This window comes from Anser anser, assembly GCF_964211835.1.
Source record: "Anser anser genome assembly, chromosome: 4".
In the NCBI taxonomy this organism is placed as follows: Eukaryota; Metazoa; Chordata; class Aves; order Anseriformes; family Anatidae; genus Anser; species Anser anser.
Window position 1 is genome coordinate 13,459,362 of NC_139724.1, and position 21,894 is coordinate 13,481,255.

The 21,894-nt window shown below is 41.6% G+C and overlaps 1 protein-coding gene across 28 annotated transcripts in view; it reads left to right on the plus strand.

Annotated features, from left to right (window-relative positions):
* The window catches only part of ADGRL3 (adhesion G protein-coupled receptor L3), a 536,452-nt gene that overhangs the window by 234,778 nt on the left and 279,780 nt on the right, over positions 1-21,894 (plus strand). For all 28 annotated transcript variants that reach the window (XM_083833098.1, XM_083833095.1, XM_083833096.1 and 25 more), the window contains one exon: positions 18,737-18,950. In XM_083833098.1, coding sequence (XP_083689224.1) covers positions 18,737-18,950 — 214 coding nt within the window. The remainder of the gene's footprint in view (positions 1-18,736; positions 18,951-21,894) is intronic.

Consider the following 21,894-nt stretch of genomic DNA (forward strand, 5'->3'; position numbering starts at 1 on the left):
AAACACTTGCCTGTGGTGGAAGGGTTTCTAGGCATGGAGATTTTTGTTCATGGTATTTGTGTGACAGGAGCACAAAGACATCACAGATGATGACCAGCAGAAATCAGAATGCAAAGATCTGTGTGCACGTAAAGGGGGGACAATAGAAAATACAGGCAAAGTCACCAAATTGAACCAAACCCAACTGCTGATAGCCCACAGCTCCCTCATCTCCTACCCTGCATCTCTCCATCTCTTTGCCCCAGTTCTCTTGATGAAACAACTGAGGAGTAGAACGGGAAAAAGAAAAAAAAAAAAGCTCCCCCCCAACTGCTTTGTCGGATCCAACGAAGCTTTTCAGCTGGGCTGAAAGGAAACATTTCCTGTGGGTTCTGTTTGTTTATTTGGCTTAGCTGTTTTAAATATCATTTAGGGAAAGAAAAATATCTTTGCAAGGTATTTGCTTTGTTTGGAAGATATTTTAGTGGAGCAGTGTTGGCTATGTGTTTAAAAATGAGAGAGGGAGATATTACTTGAATATTACTTTCCAGCTCTGGTGTGCTTTACAGATTGCCGTGTTCATTGTGAATCTGGGAGAATAACACAGTTGATAAAAAGCAATTGCCACAACTTTCTTCCTATGGTTTTGAAGTTAACTGAAGTTGTGGCACCTCCTTATGTAATTTTACTAAAAAAGAGAATTTAGTTGTAGAAGCATAGTGTTTTGTCCTGTCCTTGCCTGGCACAAGATGTATAGAAATAACTCTTGAGTTTACCAGAATCACTGTGCTCTGCAAATGCTGAAAAAGGGATGGCGATTTGGTAAACGTGGTCACAAAAATGGGAATTGCCATCAAACCTAGGGGTTCTGGACTCAAGCCAGAGGGGGCATTGTCACATTGCGTGACAGATCCATTAATAAGAAGAATTAATTAGAATAACTTTGTATTTGGTCTCGTTTTCTTCTTGGCACTGGTGAATGAAGGTGAAAGCAGAAAGGGCTGCTTACAAAATACCTCGTGGATGTAATCTGGGCCTTTGTAAGCTTTTTGCTGTACTGCTTCAAAGGTTAGTCTTTTTGATTTTGCAACATTTTGGGGCTGTCAAGAGCACTATCATGGTCTCATTCACACTCTTGTTATGCTCTAGGACCTCCCAGAATGCTGCTGGAGCTCTTCTGTTGCCTTTGGTGTTAGAGCAGGGGCCAGGACGGAGCTGGCTTCCCAGTCTGGCTGATGCTGTGCATCCCTTGCATGGCACCTACTGGGGAACCATCCCTACATGGGCAAGAAAGCACAGTGAGCACTGTGCCATAGGTTAGAAATGGGAGAAAGAATGAAAGAAATCTGCTTTCAGTGTGACAGTGTGCATTACAGAAAGGTTTTCAGGAAGTCGTTTCCCACTTTTTAGATGGCTTATTAGTTTAATTTTAGCAATTTCAGTGAATTAAACGTTTTCGCTTCACCTCACTTAACTTCGTGTGCATAGAGGCCTAAGCAATTGATATGACTTTTGCTTTTGCAGCTGTTATTTTCTCAGGCATGTTTCTGATTACTGTTGTCTCTGTTGCAGTAGTTTGTTCTGCTGCAAAAGGGGAGCAAAGCGCTCCTATTCTGTATGTATTTTATTAATTTGTCCTCACATGCATTGCTTAAAAAAGAAGCAAAGAGGAAACAAAAGCATGGCTTGGGGTCCCCACTTTCAGACATTTCTCTCCAAGCAATGAGTTTCTCATCTGTTTCTTAACATGTATTAAAAGCAGAAAAGCATTATACTACTTGGGATTTACTCTGGAAGTATCTGATTTTTAGATTGTGAAGTAATCTCATTGAGCAGCTGAAGAACGTGTGATGCTTGTGATACCGTATCTCTGCCATTTCTGTGCTTGGCTTTTGGCGTAAAGCCTCGCTTGCCTGAGGCATAATATCCCAGCAAGACATGCACACTGTCATGCCTTCAAAATGTAGAGCTGTTTGTTAACAATATGGGATTGTTTCTCCAAAGTAACTGTAACCCTAATCGTCCCCCCCACCCCTTCTGTCTATAGGAGTAAAGGAACATTTTGGATTTGCTTTGTGTAACAATATTGTGACGTACCCACCTTATTGTAGACTCTTCCTGAAGCCTAACCGAGTAGCAGAGGATGGATATGTTCTCTGCAGCCTGCTTGTGGTGGTAGTGGGGGGGCTGATTGGCGTGTCTTCTGCCTGTCTGGTGGTATTAGTATTCATATCAAAGGAAGCTGTTTGGTTCCCTTTCTCCTGGGCAACTGCAGGAGTCAATCACTGCTCCCTGATGTGAATGGCAACAAAGGCAGAGAAACCATTCGTTGATTCAGAGCAAAAGAGCCCAAGCGGGTGCTTTGATTTCATAGAAACCCTGCCCTGGGAGGGCTCTGCAAGGTTAGTCTGAATGCCTTCCTCGTAATTGTGACTCCCAAAGCGTTTTGGCAATGAAGCAGTGTGAAAGATAAGCAGGTAGGCCTCACGGATAATTTTACATTAATAATGATGACTTATAAATGCCACTGTAAGACAAGTGATTCCTCTATGAGAGTCAGACCATCATTAAAATATCTAACACTAGAGAGGGTCTACACTGGTGGTAAATGGGTTATTGACTTTCAGCTTCTGTTTTGACTAAAACTATATACACAGCCAAAGGACTCCAGTGGATCCCAGTGCCTAAGGTGGTAATGTATTCTGTAAATCAATAATATATTAGTAATAAAAATGACCAAAGCATACATCCATTAAGGATTCATAATAAAAATTTGTTTAGGTTATATACTGCGTGTATTGATTGCTGCTATTTAAAGATAAAGTATGTCTTTCAAGCAGAGTGCTTATATGCATAGCTGCCTACATTTTAAATCCATTTATTTTTAATATGAAGATGAACTTAAATAACATGAGGAAATATGTATGAATAGAAGTCAGTATTTTAAATTGCAAAGCATTATAGGGATGTAAGTGTGCTGAGAAGCCACAAATAGATGTCTGACATTGCTGAGACCTAAATATTGGGCCGTAGCAACATAATAAGCAATGTACATGGCACTCACTGTCTGCAGCTCCAGGCTTCCCAGTAGCTTAAGTTTTTCTTTTCTTTGCGCCTTAACATTGAATTGCTCACCTTTCTATGTCGAGGTATAGTACATAATGTAATATAAGGTAACATATGCCTTGCTTGGTCTGAATGGCAGAGCAGGTTTGTGGAACAGAGCTGTCAGTGGAGCGGAGGCCCTGTATCTGTGCAGTGCTGCTGGCTTTCTCTAACTTTCCATGCCTGACACGAGTGGCTGCACAGTCAAAAAGGACTTAAGGGACCACGCCGAGACAGGGGACATTTGCATCAACATGACTGGGATGTAGGGTTTGGGAAATAATGCCTTCAACCCATCCCAGTAACATCATACCAGGACCATAACTGCCTCTGCTGTTGATGTGGTATTGTACTGTGCACATACTAGAAGGCTAAAGTTAAAAATAAATAAAGAAATGAATAGGCAAACAAAAAGGGAAAAGGAAAAAAAACAACAACACACAGACAAACCTACTGAAAATGTCAGTGTAACATCTATGCTTTCATCTGTCCTAACTGTCCATCTGGCTGACTGGTCCAGGTCCAGTGCACCTTCAGCAACGAAGAGGCACCTTTGGTAACAAATGGTTGAGAAAGCAATTCAAGTGCCATAGCTGCAGTCTTTATGTTTCCCTGCAACAAATAAAAACTGTTTTAGATTACACAGATTATGGTTCATTATGAAAACAAAGCCAGCCTCTGACTGAAATCCCATCTGTTGGTTTGCATTAAACAATTCCCTTCCTCCTCCCTGGCGTCTTTTATTCCTAGGAATTCAAGGAAGCTGTCCTGGAACATTTTTGTCCGTTCACAACCGCTAAATAAAGGCAAGATACAAACCTTCTTTGCATGGATGAGCGCAGCAGGTATCTGCATAAAAGCTGACTGAGACATTTTTATTTTTTATTTTTACTGAGATAATAAATTCGGCAAGTTCCTTGCTGCCAAACGTCCCTCTCTCTTCCTGTTTTCTTTCTCCTAAATCTTCATAGATCTTTAAAATACAAAGAGACTACTATGATCAACAAGCCAGACTGTGCACAATAGAGATCTCACCCCGTGATTTGTGAATCAGGCTCCCATATCTCCAGTTTGAGCTGTAACATATCTTCCAGAAAAATACCCAGTCATAGCTTAGGGACTTCAGCTGATAAGGAATACATCACATACCTAAGTAAACTGTTCCATGGTAAATTACTCACACTGTTAAAATATGTACCTTAATTCTAGCCTGAATTTATCTAGCTTCAGCTTCTGACCATTGCATCGTGCTTGCCTTTTGCTGCTAAAGAGCTCACGATCCTTAGAAATATCTTCCCTCTGTAGAAACCTCCAGACTGCAGTGTTTTTTTGAACTAGTTAAACAGACTAAGCACCTTTGCTGTCTCACTGTAAATCTGGTTTTCCAGACTCTACTTCATTTATTTTTTAAAATTTATCTTAAGCTCTTTTGCAAAACCTCTTTCAAAGTTTCTGACAATCTTTTTGAAGTACAGAAACCACACTGTACATGTTCCAGTAATGGACTCATTAATATCATATGCAGGGCAATTTTGTCTTCCCACTTCTCCTTGTATTCACCTCCTAATACTCACAAAGATCATGTTTGCCCTTTGAGCCACTGTGTAGTGTTCAAATGCTTATCAATCATGTAAACAGTTTTGTTTCAGAGTGACTGCTTGCTAGGCTGTGGTCTCACATAATGAGCACTTTTTGTATTCCTCCTTGGGCTTGCATTTGTCTGTGTTAAAGCATGGTCTGCTCGAACACTATACAGATCAATCTGCAAAACTGACAAGGTCCATATCATTACTTAACATTTTATCAAGTTTTGCACTGACTGCAAATTTGGCAAGCCTTGAGTTTATTTTCTTTCAGATCATCAAGAAGTGTGTTGAATGATACTGGACTGATGAGGTTCTTGCTGAACTTCCAGAAATGCATCAAGTAGGGATGACAATTCCATGTTTACATTATTTTTGAGAAGCAAGAGCTAATGCATTTTTTTTCTGTGTGCAATAGGAGTTATGTTCTGTTTTCATAACCTTGATTTCTTTAAGAGTTGCCAGTAGCAATGTGCCAGTGTCCCAGATCAAGTTAAAAAGCAGCACGGGGTTCCTAAGAGGGTGTCTTTTTTCTTTTTTCTACAAACTCTTAGATATAAGGTATCTAATTCTGCAGAATGAAAAATACCAGGCTGTAGCACTTGCTGTTATATCTTTCCTAATATCGGATGGTGATAAAGAGGTGCTTTTGTTCTCTGAATTATGAGTACATCTGTTTGCTTCTTTCCAAATAAAGGTTGGAGTGAATTGGGGAACATGTGTAGAGTGTTTATTTAATGCCTGATAACTGGTTGTGTTTGTCCTATACACCTTACTATTTTAAAAATACTGCTGCTACTTAAAATTTTTACAAGCATAATTTTTCTTAATCTGATGGTAGGCAGGTTTTCTGTGTTGCTGTTGTTTTGTTTTTTAATACTTCGAGCTTTCATAACTGCAAGCTTTGTTTCCAAACTGCAATTTGTACTTGTTAACTACATTGCTGCCTTTGTTTTCTTTTTCAAGTGAGGGTAAACTTTTTAACAAAAGAAGCTTTTTCTCGTGATTGTAGAGTGGGGAATTTTGTCACCTGGAATTGGACTTCTCAATTTACTGTTCACATTTAAATGCGTACATTTTTATTTCTATTCAGTTTGGTGTGGAATATTTTCATCTACAGGATGCTGTTCTGGGTAAAACCCCCAAGTAGATAAGTTACCAGAGAGGGCTGTGGTCTTAACTTTGCTTTCCAAGTTAAATTGGTTTGTGATTATTTGGCCATCGGCACCTTTTTGTTTTGTTTTGTCTTTGTCTTTGTTCAACAGACATAAACTATAGGAACAGGATCCTGTATGAAACTACCCTCAGACAATCTTGCTATAAAATTTCCTTAACTTTTTGTGCTCAAAAGTAGGCAACAATACCTTACTAGTTTTGCCAGTCATGTCTGAGACTTCTAGCATATACTTCTCAGACAGTAATGCCATGAAAAAATTTCAGAGAGAGATTTAGGAGCTGCTCTTCCTCATTCCTTATCTGAGTCGGGCGGAAATGGCAACCCTCCACCAGAGCAACATCCCATGTGGTAGCACCTTCACCCAAAAGTCCCAATGGCAAATGTTCCAGTGCTTTGAAAACTATATTTTAAGAAAAAATGGGTTCAACACCAGCCTTTCTCTGTGACCTTTGGTACTTTTAGGTAGTTCCCTACATCCCCTGCCAAACAGTTCTGTAACCCTACCTCTGCAGAGTGTTGCCAAGGTAAATCCTGCGGGGATGTTTTTAAGGTGCTTTACTGTGGAATAATAGGAGGCCAGAAGAATAAAAACTAAAAAAGTCTGATTTCATTTATAAAGGTCTTCCCTCGTACTCCAGCAGTGCCCTTGGAGGGCAGTGGTAGCAGAACAATTTCCTCAAATATGAATTGCAAGCACAAGATGATGGAAATATGCAACAATTTTATTCTGAGAAAAGGCAGAAAATTCTAGATGTGAAATATATATGACTCCAGGATAACAATGCCTGAAATACCTACAGAAGGAAATGGCTATTAAAGGTACAGGAAAAAGTGCTTGAAATGGATCCTTTATTAGAAAGCTCACATAAATGCGCTGTAACATAATTACATTAGAAAATTAACTAAGAACTTTTAACTAACTTTGCCCTTCCAATTCTGCTGCAGGCTGCCTCTGAATTGCATCCCTGCTGCCTGTGATTCCTCTGCTGTCCCAGCAGCTCTGTCTTAATCTGGGGTTTGAAAAGGCCCAGCTTTTTCTGACGCTGTATCTGTAGGGGAACAGCCCCATTTTTAGGAATGGAATCTTTCATCAGGTATTATGTTGAAAACTTTCATTTGCCCTTATCTCTATCTGGTTTTGTTGTGTAGATAGATTTTTTTTGTTGTTGTTGTTGATGACATATCAACAAAATATTTAATTTCATCTACCTAGAGAGAGAGCTCTTGCAGGAGGAGAATTTGAAACGAGATTAGTGAATGTGTTTAGAAATAAAGCCTTCCATCCATCATAGTTGGTTGCAGTGTGTTTTTCCTGAAGCAAGTTAGATTTTCTTCAGCCATATTTTCATGGAACTGGTGAGCATTGTGCCCTCAAGTACATCTGTATCTGTTTGTTATCCATGCTGCATGGCTATCCTTTTCTGTGCTACCATCGTTCCCATCTCGAATGTGCATATATTTCCTCTTCTGTTAATTTAGTTTAAATGTCCTTTGCAGCACAGACCCTCTTTGGGTTCAGTTGTGTCTTGGCCTGTGGCAGAGCCCTATGCTTTCCCACAGGACGAACCATAAATCATGATATCCAGAGCTGTAGAGACTTTCATAAACTGGAGTTTCATAAACCTGACAGGTTTCAACTGGTGCCATGTTGCTTTCATCGAGCACGGTGTCCTTGTGACTTTATTCATGCTTGTTTTTGCTTCCACCTTGGCATGCCCCAGCCACCCTGGTTTTCCAGTGGCAGTCATGGTGGTACCGCAGGACAAGCATCCCTTCCCCAGTGTGAACCCTATGAGCTCTGAGCTCTTTTGCAGACCTCTTCACCTGGCTCTTTTGGGAACAATTAATCTGTTCAGAGCATTTGGGGAGTCTACAGGTAAGCGTTATTTCAGATTTTTTTCTCTGGCTCACCTTGAGATGGGCAGTATTGTGTGTGTTCATATATACGCACATGAACCTACTCACTATTTCCAGATCAATACCTGCACAGGATGCATTAGGGGGAAAATACTTAACCCCAGTGTTTACTATGAGCAGGTGGGTGCAGTAAGAAACCTGGACACTTAGGATTTTTGGTTTTGCTTCCTAGCAAGCGAACCATTTTGTAGAGGTAATTTAATTCATTAGTCTTAATGTTTTGTTATTTTCCATTGAGGAGGAGAGTTATCTGCAGGAAACAAAAATGTGATTCCCTGAAAATCTGTTTTCATTTGGAATATATTTCCACCTGGAGCATGTGTGTGCATTTCAGTTCATTCCCAGAATTAATTCTCCTATTGTTCTTTATTTTTAAGCTTGGTAGAAGTAGATAAAGTTGGCCAACGTTCAGATGAAAGCGTACACTTCTGCAAAGCTTTTTTTAGATATTAGTATATTTGGAGTGAAATCCTTGATCTTTCAAAGTCAGAGGAGAGTTACATTAAAGGCCTCATTGAGAGTCAGGATTTGGAGGGTCACAAAGAACGGCTTAACAAAGCCTACTTGTAGTTCTTGTTAAAGTATCAGCAAAAAGAATCCTGGACCTCATGCCTCTGTTTCTGAGATGGAGCTAATAGATGCCATGCTTTATAAATCCCTATCCAGCAGCTGGGGATGGGTTGCCTTTGTAATGTGGCCAACAGGTCGAGGGGAGGTGATTCTCCCCCTCTGCTCTGCTCTTGTGAGACCCCACCTAGAGTGCTGCTCTGGGGCCCAAAGCGCTAGAAGGACATGGATGCATTAGAATGGGTCCAGAGGAGGGCCACAAGGATGCTCAGAGGGCTGGAACACCTCTCCTGTGAAGACAGGCTGAGGGAGTTGGGGTTGTTCAGCCTGGAGAAGAGAAGGTCCCAGGGAGACCTTACAGCGGCCTGCCAGTGCCTAAAGGCCTACAGGAAAGCTGGGGGGGGGGACTCTTTGTCAGGGGGTGCAGTGATAGGACAAGGGGTAATGGCTTTAAACTAAAAAAGGGTAGATCTAGATTAGATATGAGGAAGAAATTCTTTATTCTGAGGGTGATGAGGCACAGGCACAGGCCCAGAGAAGCTGTGGGTGCCCCATCCTTGGAGGTGCTCAAGGCCAGGCTGGGTGGGGCCTTGGGCAACCTGGTCTGGGGGGAGGTGTCCCTGCCCGTGGCAGGGGGTTGGAATTAGGTGATCTTTAAGGTCCCTTCCAACCCAACCCATTCTGTGATTCTGTGATTAGTCACAGAACTTGCTGATAAGCACCCAGGTGTTTCTAAAGATCGGTGACTTCTAAGGTGTGCCAAGTAGCAGACCTCAAATTACATATCGATATTTGGAAAACTACACTTTCCATTTTGCCTGTTGCACTCATACCATGCATTTATAGAAGTGTGTGTGTGTTTACGTATACATATATATTATATATATATAAAATTTGTGATGGATTACAATTCTGAGAGGCAAGATCTTCAAGCAGTCTGACTTCTTTACAAAACTTTCACAGAGTTACGGCTAGTGGAAAGAGCAAATTCTCTGTTGCTATTGATGGCAGAGACTCAAAGAGGCTGTGATGTCTAAAGCACCAAGAAAAATCACAGTTATTTATTTAATGGTCTACCGTTTAGCCATATTACTTCCTGAAAAATGGCTTCAAGTTCTGGGTAACTTCTTGTAAAATTAACTCTACGGGAGTCATTCTTGGCATTCTGTGATGTGACAGAATTGGTTTAAATGTTAAATGTTTGGCACCCAAAATTTGTATACACGTCTTTGAATAATAGCCTGTAAAACTTGCAGAGAAATTCTTCTCTTTTGCCTACTTTCCTTTCTCTCTGGACATTTCTTCAGATTTCACACAGTTCTCCTTTCTGGGCAATGCAAACTTAAAAATAGATTTACTGCTTTGCTAAACAAGTCCATAAACATCACTGAGTAATCCTCACCATGCTGTTCATCATTTCTTTAATAATGCAGATATTTCTACAAGAGCTTTAATGTTCCCCTTCAGAGGCTATTCAGGGAACTGTAAATCAAAATTAAACTTTAACTTTGAGGAGGTGTTACTTGGTAGGAATACATTATTTGCTGTCACAGTTTTTCAGCTAAACCCCAAATACGTCTAACCTGTCTGATTTGTATCTACCTTAAAAAGGATTTCTGAACCTGCTGGCTTCTGGATTGGGTCCTGATTTTTTTTAAATTTGTTTTGTGTTTTTTTGTTTGTTTGTTTGCTTGTTTGTTTGTTTTTAATTTTTTAATTTGTGTGTTTTTGTTTTCCCCCACAGTGGGATAGAAATTGGGTCTAGTCTCCTTGATCTCCTTATCTTTATCCCTGTCCTGCTTCAATGCTGCTACCTCCCAGTTCATGGTGGTACAGGTGATGGGGAACAGCATGTCCTCAGCTCCTGGGCAATATCCAGCTGGGGACACCATTAATCCCTGTGTGTGTATGATTTAGTATGCATTGAAGCCCATTCAGATGACATCTAAAAAAAAAAAAAAAAAACCTCTACTGGTTAACAGGGAAGTTATTCCAGATTTACATTATTTTAGCATCTGTAAGAATTTAATCTGGTGTTTTAGGTGGAAGCAGTAATAAAGTGTAATATCAAATGAACTTCTGATTTAATATGAAATCTGAGAAGGATAAACAGATCCTTTTTCCTTACAAGGGCTAAACCCTTGATACTCATTTACCTGAGTGCCTCTATGAGCATACCTGCTATGGTGGTTTATAAAAGTTTTTATCTGAGATTAAAAAATTAACCTTACTAATGGCTATAATAAAAAGCTACAGTGGAGTCATTTAAAATGAGGTGAATTTTGTTATTACTCAAATTCCACTCGCTTCACCACATTAATCTGTACTGAATTAAATTTGAGACTTCAAGGTTGTTTGGCAATGTCAAAGTCAAAGCTCCCCTGCTTTTTGAAGACAGTTAAGCATCTACTGTAACAGCAGTAACTTTGGGTTGGGTAGGTGGTAAATGGCATGTTTTTCCTTACTCAGGGCTCTGGTGTGGTTTGTGGTATGTGGATTCGTTATAAAACAAACAAACAAAAAAGAAGAATGGTCTCTGTTGCACAGAACTTAATGTTTCCTGTATCGAGAACCCCAACGTCTGAATTTTGAGGACGAGGATTTCAGGATTTGAAACCCTGATATTTAAATGATGTCTGTGTTAGACTGGAGGGTAACTTTAGCATGAGAGTTGTTTATAGGTCTTCTGTTCTGCAGTGCAGGACTTAAACCACAGGTTCTTACCTTATCTTTACAGTTTTCCTACGCTTGAAAGTTAATTTCCGCAAAAGAAGACTGTGAATTTAAATAGCAGTTGTATCTGAGTATCTTCTTGTCCATGCCTTTCATTACAAATGAGATGATTCACTGCAAGGGAAATATACTTGGGAATAGATTTTTCCCATGATGTGGCCTAAATATTAATATACTTGCTTTGGACTGTCCCCTTGGAGACAGGATGTCTTTTGTCTGTTGTTCTCAACTTGTTGTTTGTACTTTAACTAAATTCAGTTAAGTAACATTTAACTCAGGCTGGGACTGGACTTTTGACCTCTAATTTGAAGGTAGGTTGTCACGTATTTTTTAAGAGCACATTAAATTCAGCGTCCCACCCTTCCTTTTGGAATGCTTTGGTTCTTTTCCGTGATCTTAACTAACTTTTTGTGAGCTGAAACAACTCTGCACCCAACGAGAAACCTATATTTTCTTTTTGTTCCTGCTGGTTTCATTCCTTGGCAGACTACTGAGTTAACCTGCCTCATGAAAGGCTCCAGTGAGCACCAGTATGGGCACAGGACCAGCAGCTGAAGCACGTGGGCTGGAGACAAGAGGCCTGAATAGGGCTTCAACAACGGTGGCCTGGTAACTTGGCTCATCCCGGTTCTCTACCTCTTCAGTGGCATGGAAACCTTGGCAATGTCTTGCTTGCCATGTGATCCAGGGTAAATATTAGCTGCAGAAGTGAGAGATTTGCTGGTGGTGCATGAAAAGATTTTTTTTGTTGCAATTCTCAGAGTACAGTGTCCTGTTACTAACATTACGGTGGCCTAACATTACGGATTAGGTGAGGACCATCAGTGGTATGAAGCAGAAGCAGAAGTGTCCCAGGATGTAGCTTCTCAGGTGCTTAATCCTTTGGCTGCTGTTGCTGGGCTTTCTGGACTTGCAGGGGGTGGTGAAAAGGTCTGTTTATTTCTGCACTATCCTGAGAGATCTGACCTCTGGGATGCCTGGAAATGCAAAAGGAAGAGAGCTCCTGCGGAAATAAAGGGTAACTTCCAGAAAGCTGGTGCCTGGGGGCAGAGGCTTGCTTCAGAGATGTGCTCTTCTTGACGTGGCCAAGCTTTTCGTGGTGCTCCTGTCTGCATCCTTGCCTGTGCTGACCTGGAAGCTGCACTCTCTGTGTGTCTGTTTGGCAGCCCCTATAGAAAATCCATTCCATGTTATGCTACATCCTTCTCCTGTGTCCCCTCTTCATCGTGAGGGAGTGTGGTGGATGTGAACATGCTGCCAAACACCCCTTGTAATTTCACTCATATCACCTGGGAGCAAATCTCTAGCAAGTGTCACTTGAATGTTATAATGGAAGTGGATTAAGCAATTTATGGAACCATATATGACCTCAAATTCCACATAAAATGCACAGGGAAGGACTTGAGGTTTTTTTTGTTTGTTTGGTTGGTTGGTTTTTGACTTTTATTTGGTTGTCTTTTCTGGGTTCTTGCACAGCATTGCGTTTCTTTTACGGTCTTTTTTGTATACTCCACTCCAGAGGATGATCCTGCAGTTAGTGAAGTCTGTTCACAGCTGGCTGTTTGCTGGGTGGGGGTGGGCTCTGCTTAGGGTAAAGATGCACAAAGGAAAGTCACAAATTGTTCTGAATATCTTCTATAAAATAATAAAGCCCAGGATAGCCTGGGGGTGTGGGTATTCAATTCATATGGGGAAACACAGGCTGAAGCCACATTCTTCACCTTCTGGGGTTTCTTCCTTTCCCTAGCAGGTTTTGGAGTGCTTAATGGTGAAGATAGTTTTCTCATTTTCATAAATAAGACAGCAATCAACTGAGGTACAGAGGGGTGAGCCCGGAGTGGAGTCCGGCACTGCCTGGCTCCAGCCTTGCGCTGTCGGAGGCTCCAGCCATTTGGCCACGCTGGCTGCCTTCAGTCTTCATTTCCTCCCTGGAGAACCTGGATATGGATGCTGGAAGCATCTGCTGCAAGGACTCGGCACCAGCCACTGTCTGTAGGATCCACCTTTAACCCCTCTGCGGGCTGAGAGTAGAAGAAAGGCTCCTCTACCCCGTCCCGCTAGAAAAGACGCGGGCTTCTTTGCTATTTAATTTGTTGTCAGCATACGCAGAAGAAAGTGGGGGAGAAAGAACAGCATTTCCGTGTTTGTATTCCAATCACAAGTTTTCTGAGAACTTTCAACCAACCGGTATTTTTAATCTTGTCAGAACTAAACTAATATTTGTGAGCGTGAAAAGGCTGGGGGAATGGGCGCAGTGCAAATGGGAGAAATGTTTGTTGTCGCTATCTTTAACTTGAGTTTTTGTTTGCTGCCAATATTGTTCGTGAGATCAGAGGCCAGATGTAATTTGGATTAAGGGAGCGAAGAAACACTGAGCTATGTTTGCATGCTGCAAATGAATGCAGTAACGCTGCTTTATTTCTTAACAGGAAAAGTGGGACCCTGGTTTAGAAAAGCACTTGAGCATGTGCTTTTCTTTGGGGAGTGACAGTCATATAAGGCCTTTTAACCCAAATGGGATTTCAGCCTGTACCCATGCCAGACTAGGCTTCAGAATAAGAGGGTGGCTTTATATAAATATATATATTTATTTATTTATTTTTTCCTGCAGAATCAAAATGAATGGTGGGAATATTAAGTACTGTGAAATTAAAACACAGAAGCATTTCTTCAAACTAGCAGGAAACCTTTTCCTCCGGCGTGTTGTGTTTGCCTTTGGGAACAGTAAGTCAGGTGTTTAGCTGGGCAGACCAAATCCAGTGCAGAGCTTGTGAAAATAATTATCTCTACATTTCCAGCTTTTTGTTTCGCCGTACTTAAATATGCACTTAAATTTCACTCTGAAAAATCTGAGCCAGAACATCATTTCTCTGGGAAAATTGCGTATAATACCTAATTAAAAACATCATCCCACACTTTTCTTTTAAAAGTACATCTACTACCATCATGCCTCTAAATGTAACAGAGCTCAACAAGTCTCCAGCAGCCAAGAAGAGACGTAATTTAAAGGCTATTTCAGCATTTGATTAAGCACACAGTGATAACTACAAGCCCATGCCCTGCAGGCATGACAAGAGGCAATTATGTTCTGAGGTCAAAAGCAAGGGGGAGAAAAAGCGCAAGATTTTGATGACTTACTTAATTTTCAAGCTCCTCAAATTAGCAGAGACAAAGAAGTTCTAAATCGCTGAGATAAAATCCTGTCACTGTCTCTGACTGTTTCTCCCTGTGCTCTCGCTTTGCCCTGTATAAGCTCAGGAGCATGGGTTTCCACCAAACGGCCACAGTTAGAAGATTCAAACTGGCACACGATTAAATGTTAAAAAAAAAAAAAAAAGTGTTCTTCAATTTTTTTTTAGGTTCAGCTGTCTGTACTAGATTGGTGTCTGCACATAGGATCCTGGAAAAAGGCACCTGTTTTCCGACGTAGTGAGCAGCCATCAGCTCTTCTTGACTCCCAGCCAACAATTAGGTCACTTATTTAGGAGATTAAATAAGGAGCTCAGTGAGAGACTGCAAAGATAGGGAGCTGCTCAAAGGAGAGAGAATGGATTAATGAATTAATACAGTCGTGCTGTGTATTTCACAGATGGGCTTTGATGTATCTTATTTCATAGCAAGAAGCACACACACACAAATAATAATAAAAAAATCTTTGCTTCTCACTGGAAAACCAGTAAAAATGATAAAGTGAGATTATCACATAGGGACACAATGTCAACAAATGTGCTTGCAAAGGAGATAAACAGCCAACCTCAAATCTCTCTTTGGAGTATTTATTGCAGATATCAGGGTAGAAAAAAGCCACATGGAGCAACTCATTTGACAGAGAATGGCAGGATGGAAAACATGCACCATTGATTTCTCCTATTTTATTGTATTATGGTGTTCAGTTATCCCTAATTCCTGATCCAAACAAAGCTTGTCCAAGGTGTCACATTTATTTTATGCCACATATCCAGGAAATAACTGTTGACTGCATGATACCACAGTAAGGTATCTATAAGCGAGAGCTGTCCTTCTGATAGCAAGTGGTTGAGTGACTGTGTGAGAAACAAAAAGGTGAATTTCAGTATATAGCAAGCCACATCTGGAAACGTTTGCATCTGTCCAGGTATTCTTTAATAGGAAGTCGAATATGAGTTGTTTGGTTTTCCCCTTCCCTCCCCTCCCCTCCCCTTCCCTCCCCTCCCCTCCCTCCCCTCCCCTTCCCTCCCCTCCCCTCCCCTCCCCTCCCCTCCCCTCCCCTCCCCTCCCCTCCCCTCCCCTCCCCTCCCCTCCCCTCCCCTCCCCTCCCCTCCCCTCCCCTCCCCTTCCCTTCCCTTCCCTTCCCTTCCCTTCCCTTCCCTTCCCTTCCCTTCCCTTCCCTTCCCTTCCCTTCCCTTCCCTTCCCTTCCCTTCCCTTCCCTTCCCTTCCCTTCCCTTCCCTTCCCTTCCCTTCCCTTCCCTTCCCTTCCCTTCCCTTCCCTTCCCTTCCCTTCCCTTCCCTTCCCTTCCCTTCCCTTCCCTTCCCTTCCCTTCCCTTCCCTTCCCTTCCCTTCCCTTCCCTTCCCTTCCCTTCCCTTCCCTTCCCTTCCCTTCCCTTCCCTTCCCTTCCCTTCCCTTCCCTTCCCTTCCCCTCCCTTCCCCTCCCTTCCCCTCCCTTCCCCTCCCTTCCCCTCCCTTCCCTTCCCTTCCCTTCCCTTCCCTTCCCTTCCCTTCCCTTCCCTTCCCTTCCCTTCCCTTCCCTTCCCTTCCCTTCCCTTCCCTTCCCTTCCCTTCCCTTCCCTTCCCTTCCCTTCCCTTCCCTTCCCTTCCCTTCCCTTCCCTTCCCTTCCCTTCCCTTCCCTTCCCTTCCCTTCCCTTCCCTTCCCTTATTGACATTCATGCAGTTTTAGTAGATGGATGCCATAAAGTCTCACGTGCATATAGTACATACAAGAAATGTGCTCACATCTGGTACAGAACTGTGTGTAATAGCTTTTATTAAACCTCTGTATTTTCATATTAACTGTAAAATCCTCCACTAGAAACCTTAAGTGCTGCATCATCCTTGTTGATAGACTTGCTGTGAGATTAGGACACTGTCTTTGCCCTCAGATAAACTTCTATTTTAATGAAACCATATTGCTGGTAGCAGCTCCTAATGTCCTATTTCTAATAAAACATGAGAGTTAAGATTAGCTGCGTACGTACAGGATTGCTCTTTGACAAATGCACCAGGTTTGTATAAGTGAATTCTTAGTCAATTAATTTCTATGATTTTTAAGCAGGGTTTTCCTCAGCCATCATATGTTTGATGCCTGCCTTCCTTGACAATACAGCATAGTTACTGCAAAAAAGGCATAGGAATTAATGGCAAAAATGCACTTTCTGAAGCATGTCAACCAGAGGTTTGAGTTGTTTTTTTTTTTTGTTTTTTTTTTTTGTAGTGGGAACTGCAAAAATAAATTAGTTTCAGCAACTGTCTTTGCAGTTATGGTAGTCTACAGACACATCCACAACCCAATGGAGCAAGTGGCAAGAGAGGAGCCTGCTCTGTTTTCAACCCTTTTCTTTTGCATAAAACAGAACTGGTCATTAACCTCCTAGAGAAAAGTATCCAAATTCCCCAAGAAACTGGCCAAACCTTAGTCCCAAACAGCTAATGTGAGCTGTATACCTCATTCTGCCATTTTCTTGGCACTTAATAAGAGTCCTCTAAGCACACGGCAGTAGGAGAGAGTGCTCTTGGCCTCAGCATTCTGCCAAAAACTGCTCGAAACCACCTGCCTCCCATACCGCCAATCTGCTCAGGCTTAGTACGGAGCTAGCAGGGAGAGAGCTCACCACTGCTTCTTCCAGAGCCTGAAATTTTCTGGTCAGCAGTGGGCCTGTAATAACGAAAGGTAACGCAGGCAAATAGAAACTCTTCCCTTTTGCCATCAAGTCAAGTGTTCGGCTTTTTTCTTTGCTCAGATCTTGTCTATGCCTCCATGTCCTATTCCTCCTCCACTCACCTCGTAGTTGGTTAGTAATATAAAGCCAAAGGTAAGAATGAGGTATTACATCTTGGAGGCTTGTGCTTTTTCTCCTGGCTTTCCCCTCTCTGAAACAAGAGAATTTGGTTTCACTAAGGGCTTACTGCATTAAACAGATGTATGGTGCAATAAGAGTCCAGGGCAAAACTGTTACTCTAATCTCGGGAAAGTAGCACATCCTACATGATCCAAACCCTAAAGCTATGGTAATTGGAGAAGCTATTATTGAAGAATAAAATGCATGTCTGTCTCAGGAGTTTGGCAATTAGTCCACAACCCTACCACATCACTAGTATCTGCTTTTAGAGTAATCCCCGCAAATTTACAGAAATGGAAACGTTTATCTGTCCGATAATGCGGATCTCAATGAGACAATTGACAGTAATAGGATGTTGCACAGAAGTTAATGTAATGTGCTGGATTGCTGCCTGCCAGACAGACAGACAGAGGCAGCCTTCATACAGCAAAGGGGTATACAAACAGCAATGCACTCTTTTTCCATAAGGAAGCACAGAGTGTGTGCACCAGGTTGAAGTTTTATGGGAGAAGACATCGATGCAATGGCACATTGTCCCCACAACTGGAAACCTTTGTGCTATGGGGTTTTCATCCTTGTAGAATTAGGAAAAGTAGGTGTTGGCTTTTGTTTCAGCTCATGGCCGAACGTTTGGCTGAAAAACAAGTAGTTGGTTCCCAGCTTCACCATGGGTTTCCTGAGAGAGCTTCTGGAAGACACATAACGCTTCTGCGGCTCAAATGAGAGTGACAACACGTAGCTAGTTCACGTGGGTTTGAGGGCATTGATGCATTCACATTTTTCAGGCTGCTGAAGATCTTTGGATCAAAGAGACTGTGGAGATGAGAAGTATTGCTGCTTCTTGTCTTTCAAGTTTGTGTACTAATACTTTGGGCTTTGTTTTCAAGGCATCTCAAAGCACGTTTCTTTTTTCATTGCCAACATGGAGCCAACATTTTTTTTTTAAATAGTAAGATTTCTGATATCTGCTTAAATGAAGTTCCCAAGCATGTGGCAGTATCGAGTGCACATAGATCGGCCTTCCCATGGAAAATATCACTGCGGGTACCAAACTTCAGGGTGGTTACCGGAACCTGCAGGCCAGCCCCTGGCATGCTGCAGGCGGTGTTGAAAACCTTTTGGCACCTCTGTTCTGAGGACCTAGAAAAGGACTGGGAGCAATGCAGATGTTAGGACATATGCAGCAGGGCAGCTGCAGTCGTGCTGAGCAGGTGGGATCCTGGTGCTTGCATTGCTCATTGACAGACAGTTTCCCCCAGCTGATCAAGCACAACACAGGGCTGTAATTTTATATATCAGAGCTTTTCACCTAGCAAGCCGAAGTAATAACAACGCCATAGTTGCTGTTTACCTCTTTCAATACGGCGTTTCTAAAGCCCTCTACAAAAGGGATCGTTTGCGTTTTTTGTGATGAGGAAAGCAAACAGCTGAGCGGGGAAGTGATTTCTCCAGGTGGCCAGCAGGCTGGGGATCAGCCCTCACTTCTGCAGGCCGTATCGCGAGGGTACCGAAGCTATCCAGAGTGCATCTCGTTACAGCATAGAGGCAAAAAAACACTGCTAAATGTCATTCTGCTTTTAATCCTCCTATCAGTGCGGAAAAGTAAATGTTTGCTGTGTTTCTGTGTTAATCCTTGCAGCTTTCAGCCGAGCCCCGGTCCCCATGGCTGTGGTCCGAAGGGAGCTGTCCTGTGAGAGTTACCCCATCGAGCTCCGCTGCCCGGGAACAGATGTTATCATGATTGAAAGTGCCAACTACGGGAGGACTGACGATAAAATCTGTGACTCTGATCCTGCTCAGATGGAGAATATCCGCTGTTATCTGCCAGATGCCTATAAGATTATGACTCAAAGGTATAGCATTTAATATTCTTTGTTTGCTGGCTGTTGTTTTTTTAATCCGGTATGTACACACCAGTTTGTTTGTGTGTTTGCATGAAAAAACGCAGGTACTTAGTGTCTGTGTATGGGCACAGAATTACAGCTATCATTGCTAAACTGTGCATTTACCAGAGTAGGTCAGGATCAAACAATATAAATAACATTTGCGGTAAGTACTGCTAATCAGCCCTCTTGATATCCACAGACTCTCGATGTTACCTCTGAAATGCCTGTATATCAATGCTCTTCATGAATATATGTGAAGTCTTTCTCATATGCGCCTTTCTTCTGCTCTGCTGTCTTTATATAGATGGCCAGTAATTTCCTTTGAACTATTAATATTTTGTGTTCAGAATAACATTTTCAGTTTTCTAAAATACAAAGGAAATTCTCCAACGCTCATCATGTTGCCAGCCTCAGTTTTAGGTGGGATCTGAATTTGCAGTCAAGAACTTGTTTGGGATTACTGCTTTTGCAGAAGACTTACTAAATTTCTGTATAAATACTAGTTGCTAACACTGCATCTGAAAATGGGAACTGAGGTACGTTCCATGTGGATAGACTCTCGTAGTGCAGAGCCAGGGCCTAACAGTTTATTCCAATTTATAGATATCCTGGTTATGAAAAGCCTTTAACTATTGCTAAATTTTTCAGGATATTCTTCGCCACAATAAGTGGCGTGGGAAGGATTTCTAAGTCACAGTTCTTGATATTCAATCACATTCAGTGTGCTTCTTTTAATAACTACACACGAATAACTATTCAGTACATTTTGCTATTAATTAAATAGTAATAGAAATGAGAGTTTTAATTTATATTAATAATAGTATCGACATAAGCAAAGTGCTGCTAATTGATGTCATGACAACAGTGTTTGTATGGTGACCTAATGGCTAAAGCAGTGCAAGGTTTTAATGGAGTATCTTGCTATTGTTTGTTGCAAGATACTTTGCACTAAAAATGGAGTTGTGTGAGCAACAGAAAAGAAAACATGAGTTTCATCTATATTTGACACGTTAATGGATATTTTTGAGTTCCCTTCAGAGTTGCTCCATGTCAAAGATTTAGAACCCAAGTTGCTGAGAGGTCTCGTGACAAATGTGCTCATTGCTGCAAATGGCTTTTGACTTGGCACTTCTTTAAGTCGAACCCCCCTGCATTGCTGCTTGAAGTCCTGTTTGTAAGATTGTGATGATTACTTTTTCAAAACAAGTGGCAAGGGTAAGAACATGACATCATCCAGTGCCTTGAATTCGGCATGGTTTTAGTAGAATTACTGTAATTCACCTGTACGGGTTGTTAGTCGCTTCAAGCAGAAACCCTTTATCATCTGCATATTGGCAGAAGAAAACCATGTCATCCCCTTTGTGGGTCCATTACAAAGTATTAATATATATATATATATATTTATATATATGGTAACATCCTCCAAGCACTAGCTTCCCAACCACACACAGAGCTCTGCAAGCTTCTGGTCAGTTCCCATGTGTAGCAAAACTGCAATAAATGTTGGCACCTTGCTCAAGGAGAGCACGTAATCATATCGTGTGCCCACAGTGCTGGGATGAAAACTCACGTTGATTACTTGGCTCTGCACACTGTCACTGCCAGCCCAAACTGCTTAGCAGAGAGCTAGCAGGGAAGCACATCTCTAAGGCAAAGCATCTCTGTTTTCCCATTTAGGCAGGAATGACCAGTGAGGGGGAGATTTTTTGCAAGGGAAATGTGAATCCCTCCTGGCTGAGTATTAATATCCTTGCCTGATGCTGTTTTTCAGTAAGGACTCTCAGGAAAGGGTGGTAGCTTTTTCCATTTAAGTATGTGATGATCAATTTTCTTGAAGAAGTGCGCAATCATGTTATTAATTGGGTACTTGTGAGTTTCTTGAAAGTAAATATGACCTGCTTCTAGTTAAAAGGCAAGTTAAAAGGGGAGGGGGATGACGACGACACTCCATTTTGCATTTATATGCCATTCTCATTTCTGTTTTATCTCCATTAATTCAAAGAGTTGAAAAAAAAAATTAAAATAAAACCATTAACATGAAATACATTCCTAAGATGCAAACCAGTCTGCCAGTTCACAGCTCAGAATATGCCTTATAGCTGAGCATCTGAAAAAAATAGTGTAAAAGGAAAATCCTGACAGCCTAGTCACTGTGACATTTTCTTCCAAAAGCCTCTACCTGCAAAATTAATCAATTCAGCATTATTTAGGTGGTTTTGCAGATGAATGCAGGTTTTGACACAATTAACTTGTCTTTGCTAATGCAATAGAGTGGGGGCAACGTAACCCTCGTGGTAATCGAAGCTGTTTGCATATGGAAAGAAAAAACGTATGCACAGTGCATGCTTATTCTGCATTGATTAATTATTGTATTCACAAATACACGGTCCCCTTGTAGGTTTTATAATAAGTTTTCTAACTGCTAGCAGTTTTTAATCAGCAACATTGTCCAGTCAACTTACAGGCATCATGGCGTGGCTTGCGGGGAGAAGAGTGAAAGGTAGGGAAGAAAAGTGTGTGTCTGAGAGACGGAGCTATTAGTATGTGAGCCAAGGCTGCGAGTGAGCAGATTTATGGTAGATATTAGCAATTTTTCCCTCAAGGACTCCTCCCTCCCCCCCGAAATTGAGCTGGCATGCTCCTTTCTTCTGTATGTTTATTTAAATTAATTTTGCAGATGAGTGCATGGGGTTATTTTGAAAGGGAAAGGCATAAATCTGATGCTGTGTTTGCGGAGCCCCCTGAGCAGTGAGAATACAAGGAGTTCTTACTGCAACTGTTGCCCTGAAAATCTCTAAAATCTTCAGAGTATTTCTCTAAGTAAAGAAAGTTTAAACAGCTTGTAGGGAGCTATTTTATAGGAAATTAAATCTCTGTGGCCTATTTTGTTTTCAAACTTGCCGGCTCTTCC